Source organism: Piliocolobus tephrosceles, chromosome 11, assembly GCF_002776525.5.
Source record: "Piliocolobus tephrosceles isolate RC106 chromosome 11, ASM277652v3, whole genome shotgun sequence".
NCBI lineage: Eukaryota > Metazoa > Chordata > Mammalia > Primates > Cercopithecidae > Piliocolobus > Piliocolobus tephrosceles.
The window spans coordinates 18,321,801-18,344,055 of record NC_045444.1 but is presented as its reverse complement, the minus strand read 5'-3'; the positions used below and the strand labels follow the sequence as shown (position 1 = coordinate 18,344,055).

The 22,255-nt window shown below is 43.5% G+C and overlaps 1 protein-coding gene and 1 long non-coding RNA gene across 9 annotated transcripts in view; one reads left to right on the top strand and one right to left on the bottom strand.

Moving 5' to 3' along the window:
• MGAT5 (alpha-1,6-mannosylglycoprotein 6-beta-N-acetylglucosaminyltransferase) overlaps positions 1 to 22,255 on the bottom strand; it is a 340,494-nt gene that overhangs the window by 9,851 nt on the left and 308,388 nt on the right. For all 8 annotated transcript variants that reach the window (XM_023193752.1, XM_023193751.1, XM_023193756.1 and 5 more), the window contains exons 14-15: positions 15,989 to 16,105; positions 10,514 to 10,588 (exon numbers count right to left, since the gene is read on the bottom strand). In XM_023193752.1, the coding sequence (XP_023049520.1) occupies positions 10,514 to 10,588; positions 15,989 to 16,105 (192 nt within the window). The remainder of the gene's footprint in view (positions 1 to 10,513; positions 10,589 to 15,988; positions 16,106 to 22,255) is intronic.
• LOC111527479 lies at positions 442 to 21,736 on the top strand. The gene is made up of 3 exons (XR_002726673.2): positions 442 to 603; positions 18,949 to 19,275; positions 20,583 to 21,736. It is a non-coding gene; the product is annotated as an uncharacterized LOC111527479 (long non-coding RNA).

The following is a 22,255-nucleotide window of genomic DNA, read 5'->3' as shown; positions in this document are numbered from 1 at the left end:
CTCCAACCTGAGTGAGTTATGGTGGTTAATGAGCAAAATGCTTCACCAAAGAGTTGGCAGGAAACCTAGAACTTGGATTCCTATCAGCTGCAAACAAAATTCCAGGAAGGTCTAATAAATCAGAGATGAAAAGAAACACATTGGATTATTGAGGGATATTAGGATGCAGTTTACTCTTCTGAAAATGATGCACAGTGGGTGAATGGGTAAGCAGAGTGTTCCAGGACCCATATAGCCATGGGCACCACCAGAGACAGACAACTGGACAGGAAGGCCCTCAAATGACTCCTTCTATTATTCATGGTGATTTTGAGCACAATCCAGGCCCCTGTTAAGCCTGGATTGTGGCAAGATAACTTGAGTCTGAATGCTGCTACTAAGGCTGACAGCATGACTGCACAGACCTGTGGGACCCTGAATGGGGACACAGTGATCACTGGTGGCTGTTGCTTTCTTAGGTGACAGGAAACCTACTGGCTGGCCTTTGACATTCTGCCCATCCCATCGGGACAGTTGTCATCAGACAGGAAGAATGAAAGCACACAGTGATCAATGGAGTTACTGATGATCAGAGCTGAGTGAAGACATGGGCATTTGGAAAAGGTAAAGTGTTTTTGGGTTGTTTTTCTGGTTGGCTAATGCAAGCAACCTTGTTTATATAGTTTGAATATCCCTTATCTGAAATGCTTAGGATGAGAAGTGTTTGGATTTTTTCAGATTTTGGAATATTTACATATAATAAGCTATCTTTGGGATAAGAGTCAAATCTCAACATAAAATTCATTTATGTTTCATATATATCTTAAACGTGGAGGCTAAAGGTAATTTTATACAATATTTTAAATACATTTGTGCATTAAACAAAGTTCAAGTACTATTATGTGTGAAATTTTCCATGGTAGTGTCATGTTGGTACTCAAAAAGTTTCAGACCTTGGAGCATTTTGGATTTTCAGATTAGGGATACTCAATCTGTAATTCTTTTTTTTTGAGACGGAGTCTCGCTGTGTCGCCCAGGCTGGAGTACAGTGGCATGATCTTTGTTCACTGCAACGTCCCTCTCCCAGGTTCAAGCAATTCTCCTGCCTCAGTCTCCTGAGTACCTGGGATTACAGGTGCATGCCATCACACCCAGCTAATTTTTGTATTTTTAGTAAAGACAGGGTTTTGCCATGTTGGCCAGGCTGATCTTGAACTCCTAGCCTCAGGGGATTCACTTGCCTCGGCCTCCCGAAGTGCTGGGATTACAGGTATGAGCCACCATGCCAGCCCGCTCAACCTGTAATTCTTTAGGAGCAGTTGGATAACTTCTGCAGCCTTTACATTTTATAATACAGAGACTTTTAAATCCACATACACCAAGTCATGCGACTGAACAGAAAGAAGCCAAGTGGGACTGTTTCTCTCTCTGCGTCTTGGATTTGGCTTGACCCAGTCCTGGATTAGGGTGGGGAAATGAAGATCCACGAAGGCTAAAAGCTCCTGTTTAGGCTTATGAATCATGACTTGTAAGAAAACTGTGGAACATCTCTACTTACATGACACCTACAAACAGAGCTGAGGGCAGTATCTCTGTACCTGTTGAGTTTGGAGATTCTTTAGAAACTTGGCTCCTTATTCATGCTCAGCCTCATGGCGTACAGGAAGCAGCACAAGGGTTAACACTGAAGCTAGAGGCCAGGCGCAGTGGCTCATGCCTGTAATCCCAGGACTTTGGGAGGCCGAGGTGGGCGGATCACCTGAGCTCAGGATTTTGAGACCAGCCTGGTCAACATGGTAAAACTCCATCTCTACTAAAACTAGAAAGAAATTGGCCAAGTGTGGTGGTGCGTGCCTGTCATCCCAGCTACTCAGAAGGTTAAGACAGGAGAATTGCTTGAACCCAGGAGGCAGAGATTTCAGTGAGCAGAGGTCGCACCACTGCACTCCAGCCTGGGCAACAGAGCAAGACTCCATGTCAAAAAAACAAAACAAAATGCTGAAGCTAGGGCAAAGAGTCTTCCTTTGTTTGACAAGGAGGAAGTGACGTGGTGAAGGAATGTGTTTCAAGTCAGAAGGAGCAGATTGGAAGCCTTACCTCACCACAGTGGTGCTTTGGGCGTGTTACCTGGTCTGGTCTCATCTACTGCTAGTCTGCAGAGTGAGGCTAACAGATAGTAAGAAGTGGAGCTGAGCAGAATGCAGCAAATGGCAGGTGCTCCACAAATGCTCCTTTTCCTCCTGTTAGCCCTTCTTAGAAGAGCTGCCTATGCCCCGTAAAGCTTCCAAGGTATGGCATTGGAGACATCTGCAGAACCTAGGGCAGCCCTAGATGAATGGACATCTTGCACCCTGGTCCCAGCAGGGAAGGATGGCACTGCAAGGCCCAAACCATGGCAAATGCCCTTAAAGCTGCACTGCAGGACTGATATGCCCTATTTGTTCATTTCTTTGTAAACTACAGCAGCCTCCCCTCTCAAGGTCCCCCTCAACAGGTGTGCTCAGTTCAATCCTGCACATGAACACTGGAGCTCCGGGAACCCTTTCTGGTGCTCCCCAGGAGCATGGACTAGCATCCTCTCAGCAGTCTGTTTTCGGGGTCAACAGAATCAGGAATAGTAAAAATAGCAGCAGGACCTTCTCAAAGCTTGGTGCCACCTGGAAAGTCTAAAGGTGATCACATTGAACAGAGGGAGGCCTGAAGGTGGCAGGAGAAAACTGGGGATCTGGGTTAGGATTCTGGCTCCCAGCTGTGGGACTTCATAGATGTCTCTTCAGCTCTGCCTGCTCTTGCACATAAAATGAGGATGATGCCATCTGTCCTTCACTCCTTATCTAATTCCTGTGAGAAAAAAATGAGGTGACTGATAAGAAAGAACTTTGTGATGTTAACGTTCCAAGGTTGACCATTCTTTGCTGCAAGGGTCTGGAGGTGAAAGTTGAGTTGGCTGATTACATATGATAATTCACCTACATCCACAAGAGCCACCTTTTGGCCCAGCTGCTTTTAGGGCACAATTGAAATGGAAGCCCCTGTCATAGCCTCTTCCCTCCCATAAGTGCCAGTCCCATTGGGTGCTCAGAGAAGGCTAGGCATCCTCTGTTTCATTCAACTGAAGCACAGGCTAATAAGACAGTGCCAACTTGCCTTATCTCTTTACCATAAGCACTCATTCCTTCATTCACTGAACAAATACTTGCTACTAGGCAGAAAAGCATAAGGGCTCAGAGCTCAGACTGCCTGGTGGACTCTTAATTCCTCCGTTTATTAACCATAATGTGTAAAGTGCTCAGAAAAGCACCTGACACAAAAACACCATCTGCATGTTGGCTGTCACCATGACTACATGCAATCTAGTGCCTGGAGTGCAGGGGAGGGGATGATGAACCAGAGGAACCACAAAACGCTGCCTTCATAGGGCTTGCATTCAGTGAGGGAGACAGAAAAACAACAGATAAGTCAATACATGTAGTACATTAAAAGGTGGTAAGTACTCGAGAAAATAATGAAGTGAGACTATTGGCAGAGATGATGTCCTGATAAGGCATCACTGAAGTGGTGGCAGCTGGGAAAAGACACGAGGAAGTAAAGGAGTGAGCCACGCAAGCATCTGGGAGGAACTTTCTAGGCAGAGGAACATCTAGATCAGAGGATCTGACGAGGGAGTACATTCCAGGGGCAGCAGGCACTCCCGGGTACCTTGGCAGAGTGTATTATGGGTCGGAAGTGATGGGGTTCAGGAGGGCCCTGGGAGTCAGAACTTTTCCTTGAAGTAAGATGGAAGATACTGGAGATTTCTGGGAAGATGGGTGATGGGATTTGCATGTTGGGAACAGACTGCAGGAGCAAAGCAGAAGCAGAGAGACAGGAAGCTGCCTCAATAGCACAGGAGAAAGATACGGGACTGAGACCCTGAGACAGGGCACCTCTATTTAACAAATCCCCTGAAACACTCATGTAAGCTGGCTTTGAAGGTTTCCTCATTCAGTATTTTACAAATGGCTATTAAAGTCTCCCACTGGGTGTTGGAAATACAAACATGAAGGAGACACAGTTCCTGGACTCAGAGGTTCAGTGTGCAGTCTAGTAAGAGAGGCCAAGGCTAAAAAATTACAGAACAGTACAAAACAAATGCCCAAATAGGTTGCGCAGGCCACTTGCAGAAAGGAAAAGATTAACACTAGGGAAGAGGAAAGTGGTGGTAGCAGTCAGAGAAGGCTTCCAGGAGATAAGGGAAGGCCATCTGCATTTTGTAGGCTGCATAGAAGTTAGTAGCTTACCTCTAACATGGCGCTTTGCAGATAGTTGGTGCTGGGAACAGACTGCAGGAGCTGTTCAACTAAACCGAATGTTTTTTGCATCCTGAGGCTTTGACAGCAGCAGCAGTAGAAAAGGAAACTATTCTAACTCAACGAGCTCCTATGCAGGCAGATGAGATATAAACAGTAATTTCCAATCTGGTTAACAAGCCCGCTAAGAACACAGAACATCTGCATTCTTCCCTAACAATTATTTCAACCAATCACCAAATTTCTCTAAATGTGCTTGACTATCCTGAAATTTCCATGCAGTAGCCATAAACCAACGAAAAGTCTAATAACCAACCAATTTATGAGACAAATGAACACAACCAACCATGAAGAGGAGGTAAGAGCACTGCCTTCGTAAAGAAGGCTAACTAGCAGCCTGGGGAAAACACCCTAAAAATACAGAAGGGGCCAGAGAAGGGGAAGAGAATGCTCCCTGGGAGAAGCGCTAGGTAGAGGGGCTGCTTGTTTGTGCCCTCTTGGTTTGCTGGGCCAGGGGAAGGGTCACTTGTTCAGAGCAAAGCAGAGGAGTGGTAACAGAAGGGCCAGTCAGAGAGGGCTGAGTGGTGTGTGAAAGGGGTCCAGAAACCCCCCACCCCACCCACTGCAGCCATCTCTTTCACAGAGTTACTAATAAGCCCGTGAGAGATTCAGTGCAAGTGGATTTTGGTGGGAACCTACATTGTCTGCAACCAAGAACACAGGTTCACATATAAATGTCTGCAGGCAGGATCTAGAGGAAGAAAAACCAGAAATTGGCAAAAAAAAAAAAAAAAAAGTTGGTAGGACAGGTAGGACCATGAAAATGGGGTCTGGGCCCCGTTCGGTTGGCTATTTGAGGGATAAGGCACGTATTGGTTATCTGTGTGATAGCTGAGAAATCCAGGGCCTGGCACAGGAAGTGTTCCATTAATATTGAGTAACTGACTGGATGAGCACACCTCAGGTGCCAGGCCGAAACTGACCATTCTTGGCGTGTGCTTTCCTGTAAAACAAAGTGAACTGTGTCCACACATGGCCCCAGAGGTTGTTTCCCAGAAGTGAGTGTGAATTTTTATTTCCACAAAAGAAACAGTGATGGTGCCTGTAAAACGGAGCAGCAGGCAGCAATCTCCATGAATTATCTCTACACATGCAATTCCCACTGAGCAACAAGCTCACCTTTGAAGAGCCAAAACAGAAATCTACCTTATTCACACACTTCTAGGGGTCTACCCAGGAGAAGTGAAAACAGGTCCACACACAGATTGCATGTGAATGTTCACAACAGCACCTACCACATTAGTCAAAATGTAGACATAACCCCAAAGCCCATCAACTGGTGAATGGATAAACAAATTGTAGTATTAATCTATCCATTCATGGAATACTATTCAGCAATAAAATCAGTTCTGACACATTTAACAACATGGGTGAACCCCCAAAACATTATGCTAAGTGAAAGACACCAGAAATCTCCAGAAAAGGCTCATCTAAAAAGGCAGGAAACAGATCAGTGGTTTCCTAGGGCTGGGGTGGGAGCAAGGATTGATTGCTAACAGGGACAAATGAGTTTTTTGGGGTGATGAAAATGCTGCTAAACTAGAGTGTGGTGGTAGTTGTGTAACACTAACAATTTGCTAAAAAAAAAATCATTGAATTGCATCCTTATATGCAGTGAACTTTATGGTCTGTACATTATACCTCAGTGAGCCAGTTTGAAAAACACACTTTAGTTGGTTGCTGGGCTCCTGCGGCAACTCGTAGCGAAGGCTTTGAGAGCACCCACATGGGCCAGACATTGTTCTTAGTGCTAAATATTATCAAACTACCCTTTCTTCCACCAGCCTGATGGGTAGGTTGCATTATCCCCTTTTCTCAGAAGAGGAAAGAGCACAGAGATGTTAAGTAACTTGCCCAAGGTCAGAAACACAGTGGCAAGCAGAGCTAAGATGTGAACCCAGGCAGTCAGCTGCTAGGGTTCAGTGCTTAATCATTACCTGCCTAGTCTCTCTGGGTGCAGGAATGGCTGGGTAAACAAAAGCTATTGATTTCTCAAGAGTAAACATTCCTCAAGCTAGTACCAACCTTCTTCCCTTTTCAATTTCTCCCTCTTTCCTTGCAATCTCTCACCTCTACCATTTCTCCCACCCTTGGACTATTCAGATTCATAACAACACCTACAACACTTGCATCTACAACACTACAATCCTTGCATCCACAACACTCCATAGTGGGCTTATTTTGGGCTCTGATGAACACACATCCTAGGACCTTCAGCTGATTCCACAGCCAGTCTTGGAGTTAACTCTTTTTTTACCCTCCATCTCTCTAGAATGCTTTTCCCATGAATCACATAGCTCTTTACCAATTAACAAGATTGTGACCATCCTATACATTTACAGTGTCTTTACAGGAAATAGAAAATAGAATTCAAGAGCATATGTATGGTTTTAATAAATTAATCTGAAATTGCCATTCCTTCAAAAAAGTCCTGCTATACTCTCTGACCTGAGGCTAATACAAAAGACTTTCCCAAGAAATGCGTAACGAAAACCTTAACAAGCCCAGAGATACTCGAGAGAGGGAACAATGGTGCTTGATCTTAGATTACAAAGAATTTCCCCCTGCTAGAGAGCATCTCTCTGAGAAAGCTGATTTAAAAGAGCATGCACTCTGAACCAACATTTTTAATACAGTAAAGGAAGTGGGGACATTAAGAGAAAAGAGCAAGTGGTTTTCCTGGATCCAGGAGTCTTTCTCATTGGGTGCCTGCAGACAGGGAGGGCTGGGAATGAGGTGGGTTTCCTGCTGGCAACTGCTCAACTGCACACTGAAGCCCGCAGTGCCCTCGATTGCTGTCTGTTGGCTCCCTCTGGTTCCCACTGCCTTGGCTGAGCGTGACGAACAACCCTGAAAGGTTTCTGGAGTAAAAGCTTCTGTGTTCTCCTTGCAGATCACATGGAGAACTCTGAAGGCAGATATCAGCCTAATTAGGGCTGCAGGGCTCCTACCATTCAAGGGATGGGAAGGGCCTCCTAGGAGCTGCAGGCTTTCTTGTTCATACCAGGAAAACTTCCTCTCCATCCTCGCTGCCCTTTGAAGATACTCGTCTAGTTGCAAAAAATAATGAATACTCCAACCTATAAAACACTGGGGTCTGGAGCTAAAAGAGGTAGAAGACTCAATCTGTGAACCAATGGGATCTTGGCTTCCTATCTTCCTTCTGGCATCAGGGGAACATTCTGGGTTTCACAGAATCTCTGAGATAAACTCAAAATAGGCCCCCTTTATTGCTCATTTAGGAGCATTTGGAGAATGTTTAATAAGAAATGCCACTAAAACAAGATTCCTGGAATGATTTTTCTAAGCACCAATCTGATAGTTCCACTGTCCCTTAGTCTGCAACAAAGCCTTTCTTTAGCTTCCTATTATCCCAGAATCAAACTGGAATTCTTCAGCCGAGCCTCAGCATCTTTCACATTCTGCAATCTCCTCCTCCAGCCTGGTCTCTTACCTCATCCCGCTCTTCAGTCAAGTGCCTATCATTCCCCATGACATTTTCCCCACATCTCCAGGCCTTTATATCTGGACTTGTCCAGCCTTCCGTCTGTGCTACCAGTTTGCCTTCAGGACTCACCTCCTGCAAGATGCCTTTGGATACACTCTACCATTTCTCCCCCATCCTCCCTCTGCAGGCTGGGCCATATGATCCCAAAGCATCCTGTTACTTCACTATTACCAGGCTGAACCTACAGCAGTGGCACTTATTGCCTGTGGACTTGGCTGCCTTCTCCATGAAACTTGCAGCTACTTGAGGGCAGGGATGGGGACTTGGAGATATTCTCCCCCCCAACTGACTGCACAGCCCATGGCATGCTCCAGCTGACAAATATTCAGAGTAGAGGAATGAATCAACAACAGCAGGCAAAAAAGGAACCTCTGGATTTCTGTGAACCGCAGATCTCTGCAGAAAGGCCTATATGGTGGGGGTGGGGGGTGTGCAGTTTCATTAGCATGCTTTCCAGCAAACAATTTTGGTAACATGTATTACACAAATCATGAAGTCCAGGATGAGCTTCCTGGTTCCTGACACACAGGAATAAAAAGCACACCCTCCCTCCCTTCCTCCTTCCTTCCTTATTTCTGTCACCTGGAAGTTACTGTGCACTGACCATGTGTCCAGCAGGTTTCTAGGGATACAGAGGTGAAGCCAGGTGGAGCCTCTGCATTATGGAGCATTTAGCAAGGTCTATTTGGGGAACAGGACCTTCCTGTTTGAAAGGAAACCCAGCAAGACTTACAGAGGACCTGATAACGTTTAAAGACCGGCTGGGATTCCTGAGCCTCAGGGGAGAAATAAAAGCCTTCAAATAAACCTGATCAGGAGTCATTTATGCCTGGCGGTTGGGTAACTATTTTCCCTAAGAGGAAGTGGAGACAGGCAAAGAGGGTTTCAGCAGAAGCTGCAGGGATCTTAGTATGATCTCAAGAGAGCCGCCAAGATGGCGGCAAGAGCTGTGATGTCTTAAGACCCACAATTGAAGGAGGCCCTGCAACTCCTCTCTGCAGCTGCAGGAAGGGTGAGCAGCCCTTGACGACGTAGGAAGATGGGAAGCAAAGCTCTGGACACCTTCTGTCTCCTGAGGTCCTGGTAAGCACTGTTGGTGCAGAGTTGGCCTCACATCAAACCAGTATCAATTCTTGATTCCACAATCTGTAAGCCTGTAACTGTGAGTCTTGGTTTCCACCACCCAGATAATGGGGTTACTACTACCACCTCCTGGAATTACTGTGAGAATTAAATGATATATTAGATGTGTCAGGCACACGCTGGCACAAAATCTGTATGGATGTGGTTGCTAGAGTTGTGATGATACTATCATTCCGGTGTCATATAAAGGCTGAATAAGATAAAGATTCAAATGGTTTCTCGTGAAACCAGATAATTATATTAAAAAGTAGTGTATTACAATACAATATAGCATAATGTATTAAATAATCAACAGTACCAGTTTGCATTTATTGAGCGCTATGTATGTGCCAGGCTCTGTTCTAAGCACTTTGTACGTATTAGCTCATTCAATCCTCACATCAGCCCTATAAAGTAGGTCCTATTAGCATTATCTTTATTTTACAGACAAGGAAACTAAGGCATAGAGAGGCCAAGTAACATGCCCAAGTCATATAAACACATGGTGCCAGGAGTAAAACCCACATGGCCTGGCTGCAGGGCATGCCCTCTTGCTGCTAACAAAAGCTCAGAGTATCAGACACACCGCCCCAAAGTATATGACCACAGCTCCCAGCTCCAACGGCAGCACCCAGGGCTGCTGGCTGCTCGCCACAGTTTGTCTCCTCAAACCACCAACTCTTCCTTTGAAGCCCACCTTGGGCCTACTTAGATTTTCAATATACCATTTCTATTTTCAGCTTGCACCATCCTCATCCCCTATTGTGTAAAGATCCCTTGATTGCCTTAAAAATGCTTTATCCTTTAAGAAGAGCACCTTATTTCTGGAATCTAGTCAAAGAGTTCATATTCTCCTACCCACAGGGGTTCTGAGTCTGTCTATTTCTAGCTCTGTGTTGCTTTTGAAGTCCAAGGAATTAAAATGCTATAAAATGACAGCAACAGGCTCCTGGTCTTTACTTCAAGGAGCACATGCTGCAGTTTCCAAACTTTGTTGGGGAAGGTGGGACTCTTGGCACCCTCCTTGGCTTTGTCCTGCTTTTTATCTGTTTTATATACTTATAAGGTTTCATTTGACAAAGGGTCCTGCTTTCCTCTAAAAAGTCCTAACATTTAGAATTGCTGAACATGTTTTATTAAAATAATGCTTAGAAACAGCTGGTTTCAATTCTTGCCTTTCTTAAGGTGACAAATGAAGATGGGGCAGGACCAGAAAGCTGTCTGCCCCTTCCCCTCCCAAGTCTTCCTAACGGGTCTCAGAACCCACTCAGGGCACAGACCCTGAGGGTCAGGGGCATCTTCACAGTAATCATCCTATCTCTCTTGTTGTAAGGTTCCATTTCACCTTACATGTCATCAAGAACATACCTACTCCAAGGGAATACTGGTTCTCTTGGGTGACCATGACAGTGCTACTATTATCCAGCTCCTAGAGTCTCCCAAAGCAGGAAAATAGCCACAGAAACACAGTGAGCTCTTAACTGTTCTTGAGAGCCCTATGGGGTCACAGGAAGCAGTACACAGCAAAGACAGACTGACTTCTGATAAGCCTTACCTGTTTTTCAATGAAAGCATTGATTCTCTGTAGCATCCCCTCGCATGTAAACTCATATGGCATGTATGGCTCAATCTGTGGAAACAGAACATGATACCATGAAGGAGAAGGACAGAGAACATGGAGCACCTCCCCAGTCCTCCGACTCACTCAATATATGGGTGCTAACACCAGGAGGCGGCCTCATGAGGGTTGACTGTGGACTTGCAAGTCGTGATCTCACGCTGATCCTTACTAGGTGTGGGACTCTGAGCAAACGACTTGCCATCTCTAAGTCTCAGGTTCCTCATATGTAAAAGGGTGATATGAAAAACTCACCTCTTTTAAGCTGCAAAGATTATCTGGGAGAAAAAGGGTGCTTAATTTAGTGACTAGCACCTAGTGGGCATTCAACAAAAGATGGAAGTTATCACTTGCTAGCAGGTAAGTTCCACAGGGCAGAGTCCATGCTGTTGGGTCATCTTTACATTCTAGTGGTGAGCATAGTGTGGCACATGTAGGAAATTAGCAAACATCTGTTGAATGAATGCATGGTCACTGCTCTAAGGCAACAATGAGCAGGTGAAGGATCTATGACAGTGACAAAAGCATTGGTCTGTGTTTGTAGGTGAGGTTAGCCTGTACCCAAAGAGCTCAGGGTGCAAAAATAAAGCAATACAGTGTCACAAGGAGTTCAGCTAGGGGGTCCTGGGAGGCTAGAGGGTCAAAGCAGACTTCTACTCATGCTGGGCTTTTAAGGCAGGCTGTGAGTCTAGTAAGCCCAAACCAGGGAGGGCCAAGATGCTGAAGACATCCTTGGTGAACAAGTAGTGTGGTCTCTAACATGAAAGGACAGCAGGTAACTGCAGCTCAGTATTATGGTAACTGGTGAGACAAGGTGAAAAATTCACTGAATTTCCAGAAAAGCCTTGCGATTTCTATACTAAAGAGCCTCAATTTCATTTGAGGGGAGTAGGAAACTCTAGAGGATGCTTCACTAGGGTAGAGGAGGCAGTCTTATCAATATTGTGACATCCTAGAGAAGGGGAAGAAATGTGGGTTCGATCTCTGCTGCACAGTGTTTGCCAACACTATGAGGCCTGTGTTTTCAGGAGTATTACCGATCTAAAATGGAAATTTCATTTGGGAGAAAATCACCAGCAATATAGTCTATTATTGCTTCAGGAAGCTCAACAGCTCCTCTCAGCAATAGGGTAGACGGGGGCAGCGGGGCAGGGGGTGCACCTTCACCAGCTACCTCTAAAGTCTTTGCTGGAATCTACAGGGTGGAGAACTAGGCAAAACATCTATAGTTGAAGCTTGCTGAAAATGGGACAATGAACAGAAATAACATTCCTTAGTGGCAGCCAAGGAGTTGGTCTCAGGGCATCGTCTCCCCCTTTCTTGTGTGCCAAATCACACATTACATCGAAATCTTCAACAGTGATTTTCAGAAATTTTAATTGTCTTCAAATGCTGAACAAATGCACAAATGTGGGCCACAGTGGCCTACAGCTGTCTGAATAGAGCTAAAAGAGGCTGAGCCGTAAATACTGTAATATCATGCAGACTATTCTACAAGAACAAAGAGGCCACTCTATTCCTAAACAGTTCATCTCTGAAGATCTCAAAATACTCTGAAGAATTGACTTTCAAGTTCTCAGTTTGCTCCTTGTCAATTCAAGCGTTTGAACTTACTGTTCCCTCTCTAACCCAGACACAGCCCTTCACACAAAATGCACATTTTTTTCTTTTCTTTTAAAAGATGTTTAGTCAACCCAAGGGTGACTCCAGAAGCTTTCTATTGCTGGCCTAGAGATAAGTTTCCTCTCAAAGATTCATAGAAGGAACGATCTAAAACAAAGAACATGGCATATCTGGGTTCATTTATCAGTGTTAAAGTAGGATTTGTATGGTGAAATAAACATCTATGATCACCTTTCATGAGATGAACAGATTTAATTATGTTACGAAGCATGCCGAGTACCCAAGTGCCATTCCAACAACATTTCCAAAGGGAATCCATTAGAAAATGAAAGAAAGTTAATTCAAAGGGTTCAAAGCCAAAAACACAGAAAAATGGCTCTTCCTCTGTTCTCCTACCAACCGAGCCCACTTTAACCAAAGGGATGTTGACTCATTCATTGCTTTGGGGCCGTTCACTGTTTTAAAGGATATGAAGCAAACAATTTTCCTATACAAGAAAAGCAAAAGGGAGGGAGAGATGGAGGGACAGAGAGATGGAGAGATGGAGGGATGGAGGGATGGACGGACGGAAGGAAGTCGGTGAGTCAGAAGGTAGGTCTATATTGCTGGACCCTGTGGGGGAGGGCAGGCAGGGGCTTCTGCATTGGAAAGTTCTTCAGAGTCCTAGCAAGCCTCTGAAGTGAGAGCTGTTATGTGAATTGGGGGCTGGAAGAGTGGGCAGTTTTCTGCATAAAAGTTGTTTAGGAACAAGTGAAGGCCTCTTTGGGGGACAGAATGAAGGAGAATGCTAAATCACATCCAGTCACTGAGAAACCCAAGCTAGGCCAGCTGTGGAGAAGCAAGGAAGTATTCTTGGGCATCTTGCTTTGTTTAAAAAAAAAAAAAAAAAAAAGGACTGTTAATCATATGGCAAGGGCCACAGGAAGGATGCCTGCAGATTGCACTGTGAAGTTTCTGCTGACCTTGGAAACATTCCCTTATCTTCCCCTCCATTTTCTCTTCTTGACCTCCCTTCTTGTGTGATTTCCTGTCTCCACTAGTACCGACACCTTTCCAAGTCAGGGACAACTGCTACAGGCAACTGCTTTCAAAGATGAGCCTCCATGAGAAGCCCTCTATGGTCTGACCTGACAGATGTGGCTTGGCATCATTCAATACGAAATGGTCTTAGAAAGTACCAGGAGGCCAGAGTTTGACTCACGGCTCCTCTGCTTACTAACCATAGGATTTTGAGTAAGCAGAATCTGTAATTTCTCTTCACGATTTCCAGTGTACACTAGGTCATCTCATCACCCTGTTCAAAACTTCCCATCATACTTATAAAAAAAAATCCTGAACACTTAAAAACAAACATACACACAACAACAGAACCAACCACACATACACAAAAAAACAAATCCAAAAAAGAGAGAAAAAAACCCTGAACGTTTACCATGCCTTTTGAAAGGCCCCACACATATTCTGGTTCCTGAGGACCCTTTCATGATCTCCATTATTTCTGATGAGAACTTGGCTGTGTTAATACCATTATTCCTCTAAATATAATATATTTTTCTCTGGCTGCTTTCAGGGTTTTCTTCCTTATCTTTGCTTTTCAGCAGTTTGATTATAATGTATCTTGGTGTGTTTTTCTTTTCTGCTTCTACCTCAGCTTTTAAATGACTCCTCAAGAGTACAAGCATTAACTGAGTGTTGTGGATTGAATTGTGCCCCTTTAAAAGATAGATTCTAACCCCCAGCACCCGTGAATGTGATCTTATTTGGAAACAGGGTCTTTGCAGATGTAACCAAGTTAGATGAGGTCACACTGAATTAGGGTGGGCCCTAATCTTGTATAAAAGGAAAAGACAGAGACACACACAGGGAGAAGCTATAGGATAATGGAGGCAGAGATCAAACCTTTAATGCTGCAAGACAAGAAATGCCTAGGCCTACTAGAAGTTGAAAGAGGCAAGGGAGGATATCCAGCTGGAGACTTTGTGGGCAGGACGTGACCCTGCTGACATTTTTGACTTCAGACTTCTTGCTTCCAGAACAGAGAGAATAAATTTCTGCTGTTTTAAGCCACTCAGTTGCTTGCACTACTGTGTTACGGCAGCCCCAGGAAGCTTATACGCTAAGGGACTAGGAGAATCAAGAAAGAAGAACCTTCGCCCTTCCATAGGAATGACTCCGGTGGTGAAGCTTTAGGTGTGTGGCAGATATTTTGAGGCAGCCTATAGGAACCACACTCCATTTGGCACTTCTTTCATCAGCTTGGCCTCCTGAGGTCGGGGACTTCTACCCAAACTGCTGAGAATGGGATTGGGAATGTATGTGTCATCAATGGGAAGCTGACACCGAACAGACCACCTTGAAGCAGGCAGAGCACAGATAATGCATCAGAGTGCCCTCACTCCTCTGGAGATGTTCTGCATTAATTGAAATCAGCAGTTCAGTGGGCCACAAACTGATTATCCTGTTCTGTTTCCCAGAGGGGTAAGATGGCCTCCACATGGGCACGCTGACTATCCCACCCAGGATATATGCCTTTTCAGCCTTTTCCCTTTCAGTCACACTGTGCTTTGAACCCATGCCCTTCTGCGTCCACTTCTCAGTTTTACTTTGCAAATTACTCCTCATCCTGTAAGACTTAACTAAAAGGCTGTATTCTCCAGAAAGGCTTCCCCAACTTCCACTCCTGGAGCGTTTGCATGTTGCTTTGGCACTGAACATATTCAGCCTTGTATTATGCTTACTTGCAGACATCTATTCCTCTCTGCCATCTATCCATTGGGTAAATCCCTATGTGGGCACTGGTAATACAGAAATGAGACAGATGTATATCCTGACTTCATGTTGTTAATGGTGTAGTAGAAATTTAGACTATTGACAAAGATCATAATACTTAATACTGACTAACCACTATATAGTAGACACTGAACTTAAGCACTTTATATACATGATCTCATTTACTCCTCACAAGTAACCAATCAGATGGTGATGTTAGCCCTACGCTACACATGAAAGGAAGCTGCTAGGAAGTGGTAGAGCTAGAACTGAACCCACACTGTGAGTCCAGCTTGCCCTCCCACATGCCTACATTGGCTTCTCTTAAAGCATCGTAACCAAGTGTAAAAAGTGCTCCCATCAAAGTATAGCAGCAGAGTGCAGTTGTGAGCGTCCATGGCGGACTCAGATTGGGAGAAAGGATAACTGAACTCTTCTTTACTGGATGGTAAACTTCTGATAGGTGGGAAGCCAGCCCTCCTCTATGTTTGTGGAAGTAAACACCCCGCACCCCCCACCAACCCCAGGTGACTCAGAGAGCACTCTGTGTGTGGTAGGGACTTGACAAATGTCTGTTGAATTGATCAGAAGAGGCCAGAAATGCACTTTTACAAAATTCTACTAAATGTTTAGGTAGGAAAAAAAAAAAAAACCCAAAACAGATGTTCTATAAAAACATTCCCCAGTATTTCCTTGCACGTCTCTCTCTTTTGTAGAGGAAGCAGGGCTATCTTTTCAGATCTTTGTGAGAGCAACATAATCAGATCACTGAACCAAGTATGACTCCAGATCCTGCTCCTGTGCCTGGGATCCAGGCACACATCAGGATACCAGCTCTGTTTCCAATTCACAGAACATTCATGAAATCCCCAGGCCAAATCCTACAGCTTGGTTATTTTCTAATTCTAGGGTTAAGCTGATGTGGTAAAGATCTGTTTATTAAAACCAAGGACCTACGATGCTTTATACACATTTCGGGTCTCATTAGAAATGAGGGAAAGTGGAATAAAAGAAACCAACCTTCTGATTTAAAATTGCTTTCACTGCATCCTCTACTTCCTCCTGATTGTTGAGGTCAACAGTCCACACATGTGGCCGCCCGATGAAAACTTCAGCATAAGGATGCTGGGATGTCAGCTGGAAAAGAAGCAAACACCTCAGTCTCACAAGCGATTTTTAAAATAACTTTCTGTGCTAGATGGCGTGCTATGCTTTTTATGGTACTGAGTTACAGTTGTGTAGGTAACAAGACATTGTGTCCTTCCCTTTGATGATCAAAACCATCCATAAGCAGATAACAATAAAACAGTGATGGTTCTGTATCTTGAATCTCACTTGGAAATAAGATAATGTCACAACCAGGTGACAAGGAAGCTGCTACAGGTGGCTTTAACCCCCAACATCACACCAAGAAATGATGAACAATTTCTTCTACCGCAGAACCCAGCCCTGAAAATCACCTACTAATAGATCAAACCAGTATCTATTATCCTGGCTAAGACAGACAGGTCAGCATAGACAATTACAAGAAAAATCAAGGCTGTAAAGTCCCAGGAGGCTAAGTCATGGTGCATACAAAAGGTGATAGAAAAAAAATGATACCATCAGAAATACACAGAATTTCTAGAATGGTTTCAGGAATAATCATTAGCATAATATTCAGAAAAACAAGGAATGTCAGTTTTTGTCCTAAAGGACGTTTTATTTGAAAAACAATGTGTGGTCAAAGAAACCAAGTGCAAACCGTGACAATTCTTTTTTTTTTTGAGACGGAGTCTCGCTCTGTCACCCAGGCTGGAGTGTAGTGGCCGGATCCTGGCTCACTGCAAGCTCCACCTCCCGGGTTTACGCCATTCTCCTGCCTCAGCCTCCCGAGTAGCTGGGACTACAGGCGCCTGCCACCTCGCCCGGCTAGTTTTTTGTATTTTCTAGTAGAGACGGGGTTTCACCATGTTAGCCAGGATGGTCTCGATCTCCTGACCTTGTGATCCGCCCGTCTCGGCCTCCCAAAGTGCTGGGATTACAGGCTTGAGCCACCGCGCCCGGCCGACAATTCTTAATTCATGAAGTGTCCATTCTTCTTTTTTTTTTTTTTCCCCCGCAAAGGGTCTTGCTCTGTTGCCCAGTCATAGTTCACTGAAGCCTCAAACTCCTGGGCTCAAGAGATCATCTTGCCTCCATACTCTGAGTAGTCGGGACTACAGATGTGCACATCATGCCTGGGTAATTAAAAACAATTTTTTTTTTGGTATACACAGGGTCTCTGTATGTTGTCCAGGTGGGTCTCAAACTCCTGGCCTCAAATGATTCTCCTGTGTCAGTCTCCCAAATTGCCGGGATTACAGGCACAAGCCACTGCGCTTAGTTGAGTCCATTCTTTAATACAGCTAAATTTATCCCCTGATTTTGTTTCCATCTCTATCCTCATATCCCTTTAGGGTCATGTTATCAAGGGAGCATTTTAGACACACGTGAGAGCATTTTCAGCTACCATAATAACCTTAGTCTGTAGGTGGGAACTAGGGATATAAGCTGCTTCACAATGTGCAAGGACAATCCTGCACAGGAAGAACTGTCCACTGCCCATGAAACTTTCAAATGCCCTGCAGGGCTTTCATATGGGCTTACAGAGTCTAGCTTTTTATTTTTCTTGAAACAGAGTCTTGCTCTGTACCCTGGCTAGAATGCAGTAGTACGATCTCGGCTCACTGCAACCTCTGCCTCCTGGGTTCAAGCGATTCTCCTGCTTCAGCCTCCTGAGTAGCTGGAACTACAGGTGTGAACCACCACACCCAGCTAAGTTTTTGTATTTTTAGTAGAGATGGGGTTTCACCATGTTGGTCTTGAACTCCTGGCCTCAAGTGATCTGCCTGTCTCAGCACCCCCAACTGCTAGGATTATAGGCATGAACCACCATGCCCAGCCAGAATCTAACTTTTTGACAGTTCAAACATACAGTGAATTATCCACAGACATAATCACATAATCATGTAAATGAAGAAATGTCTCTGCTCTGTTTTATCTGAAACGTCACCAATGAGCTGTCACCATTTTAGAAAGATCAAAGCAGCAATCAATGCCACTGAGGATGTCAGAGTCTTCAGTAAAACCTACCCACATTAGTCTATATTTGGAGCTATCACATTACTGGCAATTCTGTTTATACGTGGGTATATGTAAACACACTGAGGCTTCGCTCCTCCTTCATAATGTCAATTGTAAGTAAAAAGGCTGACCATATTCAGCTGAATGTTTCACTCCTTTTAAATGAAAACACTCACAGTGAGGAGGAACAAGGCATCATAGTGCCTGGTATAGCTCTTGGGTATGGGACAGTATAGTTCTTGACTTCATAATGCTGAAATATGTATTGCTTTATTAAGAATTATTTTCCTTTTATTTCTCCTTTATATTTGAGTTAGAGAATTATTCTCTTTTGAAATTACACACATGGGCAAGGTTATATAATTTACAAATTTCATCTCATATTTATAATAGGAAATACTAGGTCTGACAATGCTGAGGCCTTTGCTTTGGAGGTCACGCTGGCCCTCCTCTTTTCCTCAGACTCCAGGATACTCAGAGGGCTGGAGGAAATAACTGGCACCCCTCCACCTTTCCCTTAGCCACTGTTCTTTGTATCCTACCACGCAAGAGCATGCATGTACTATTTAAGGCAGGAAGCCCGACAAGTCCCTGGGCCCAGCAGTGAGCCTCTGCTGGCTACAGGTTATCTGGGCCTCTACCCAGCAGCAGCCTGTCATCAGCCTCTTCAGTTTCTTGCCCTTCTGACAGGTGCCCTCTTCCTCGGCTCAGCTCTATGGTCAGTGATGAAAGCCACAGACTCTCTGCAGTCCCATGGAGCTCAGGAAACTTCCATTTTTTTTTCTCTGCACATGTTTTGGATTCAACACTTATCAAGGAAGCCCTAGGTTGGGCCAGGAGTCCTGCTAATCGCCTGCACAAATGTTATTTCTCAGGTTTATTATGCATCAATGACGATTCTGAGGCGATTACATTTCCCCCAAGACCACACAGCTGGAAAGGAGAAGAGCCAACTTCAAATCCCGGTCCTTCAACAACTTCTTAGCTTTGGATAAAAAGGAAGGTGACAATTTTAAAGGATGTCTTTGGGTCCTTAAGACAAAAGCCCAATGTAAACACCAGCTTTTTAATCCAGTTCTTAAAACTTGCCAACCTAAATTCAGGACTGAATTTATGCCTGTATTTTCTGAGGATGAGCAAAATGTCACATCATTTTCATTTTGTGGCCTGGAGAACGAATCAGTTTTTCTGACGGAATCAGGGTAAGTTAAAGTTGTCATCAATGTCACTATTTAGTAATTTACATGTCAGCAATCTCCCTCCTCTCCTGCCTTTTAAGGTCTCTGCTTATTTACAAGGTTGCTTCAAGCACTTGGAAAATACGAAATGCTGAGCTATTATCCTTTTATTCATTTACATTTACTGAAGGTTACTTAACTTTATGAGTGAGGCATTTTGTGATTCATTAGTTCCCCTCTGAATGTTACGTTCCTTCTTGTTAATTTATTGAGAACCATCTGATCTAAGATACTTCATTGTACATGAATCAGTAAATTTACTGGAGTATAGTTTGCAAAAGTAATGAAAATCTTATTAAATATGAGACATTACTCCAGAATGGCTATTAAATCTCCAAGGAGAACATGAGTTCTCTTTATGGGAAAAACAAAACAAAACAAAACAAAACACACACACACACAAAAAACCCGGAAGCCAGAGTATTTCTAATGGCTTACAAAATGTCAGAATAATGATCAAGAACCTACTCATATGTTTCCCAATGTAAAGATAAAAATCCAATTTATATTAAAATGTAACCTGAACCAGCTACATTACTTAAGGCATTGTGGAACTTTTCCCACTCTGTGTAGACATCATGGTTTGAAAAATGGTCCGGTGCAAAAATAAAAACCAAGCTAAACCCACATTTAGATATCCAGACTTTTTCTTCTCTTCAAATGAAGGCAAAGAGACATGTATGCAGTTGATATGATCAATTTAGGTGGATCAAATATTGCTTAATATGAAAGATTTGTATGGGCACAAAAAGGTAGTTTTACGTAATTATGTATACTCTGGTTACAATGTTTCCATTTGCTAAGGAAAAAAGATAATTTCTAGGAATTTTTGATTCTTAGAAATGAACTTGTTGACAGCTCTTTTCCCATTAAAAGCTTCTTTAGTTACAGGGATTTTACGGGCTTTTGTGAGCTGGCAGAGCAGGACAGGGTGACCCACCTGGCCATGAGATCAAGCTCACTGGTCCCTCTCAATGCTGTCTGATGTTGCTGGAGGGAGCTGGATATCAGATGGAACCTGCCCTCTTGTATAAAGCAAACTGACCTTCTTGGGGTATCCCCAGCTTGTCAGTATTCATGCTTCTCAGGCTTGAGACCTGCTCTCCTCCTTTTCCGTTAAAGCACAGCCCCTCCACTATCCCCTTCGCAGCTAACCCTGCACATCCTCCACCCAGCATAACTCCAAGTTCACTTCCCTCCTGAATTCACTTAGCTATTTCTTCATGCACTTCCACTGATTATGCTTTTGTCCTTTAACTCTTTCATATCAGATTTGGAGCTCCTGGAAAACAGGAAATGTACATTGATGAATTCTCCCAATGCAGCAACTAGTACCACCCTGCGGGGATGCATTAAACACCTGTCAACTTCCCTCTGCATCCTGCCCTCCTGGGGGAGCCTAGGACTGATGGAATCATCTATGTGAGGTCACTTGCTGAGCAACTATTGAAAGGATCCCACGGTTTCTCTAATAGAGTCACATTTAAGGGCTGGTGGAATCATCTGAAGGGATGAAGGGAACCAAATGCCTGTGACAGCCCCAGTGCTTATTCTCTTCTTACAGCATAAAGAATGAAAACCTCACATGACCTCAGCAAAAAGTAAATTACAAAATGATGGCAACTGATAGAAAACAATGAAATGCTTTTCTTGATAACTTCACACTGGCTGATCTGATCCATGTAACATGACATCATTCACTGGGCAATGTTCAGATTGTGTTTAAGAGTGTCCTAATTTTTTTTTTTTTTCCAGGAAAAAAATACCCAGTGGCCACAGTGTCATTAAAACCTTTAGAGTCAGTTTTAACAAAAATGTGTCAGTTGCCAAGTTAATCTCGGCTACTTTTTGATTCATTTCCCAAAGGCTTGTATATAGAAACTGCAGTAAGAAAAGAGATGGGCTTCTTTGCTTTTCACGCATTTAAAAAATCATGAGGGAATCAGAAAATCACCATCAGAATACCGCAGTAATAACTGTTGCAGACATGATCCACTCCTATATGATACAATAAATACTGTACTTATTTTTATAGTATGTGATACTATACAAATCCACTGCTATATGATACAAAAGTTTGAAGATAAACAGGATACTCTAACATAGCCCCAAAGTATTACCCCTACTGTAGAGAAAAGAGTAAAAGAGTAACTTCATAGTGGAGAAACCTGGGATCAATCAGTACAACATATTGACATCATATGCCCCCTAACGTGATGTGCTGAGAAGGATACATCATTTCTGGGATATTCTTGCCAAAAATGCCTAACTTCAAATTTGACTGATGGGAAAACATCGGTCAAATCCAAATTGAGAAACAGTGTACAAAAAGCTGACCTGTGCTCCTTAAAAGTGGTAAGGTCATGGGTGATAGTGAAAGACTGAATTGGCACAGATCAGAGGAGACTAAGGAGACATGAGTATTAAATGCAATGTGGGTCCTGAATCAGATCCAGGAACAGAAAAAGGATCTCACTGGAAAAACTGGTGAAGTCCAAATAAAGTCTGTAGTTTAGATAATACTATGGTACCAATGTTAATTTCTTGGTTTTGACCACTGTAGTTTTGTAGAAGCTGCCATAAGAAGCAGCTACATGAACTCCGTATTATTTTTGCAACTTTTCTGTACCAGTAAAATTATTTCAAAGTAAAAAGTAAATTCTAGCAAGTCTACTTGTAGGTACATTCCTCAAAGTATTGAAAGCAAAGACTCAAAATACTTGTATACCAATGTTCATAGCAGCTTTACAATGAGCAAAAGGTGAAAACAACCCAAATGTCCATCAACAGATGAATAAGCAAAATGATTTATATATCTATATATTCAATAGACTATTCAGCCTTTAAAAAGTAGTGTGTGTATATATATATTCATAAAAAGGAGTGACGTAGGAGACAGGCACGGTGACCCATGCCTGTAATCCCAGCACTTTGGGAGGTTGAG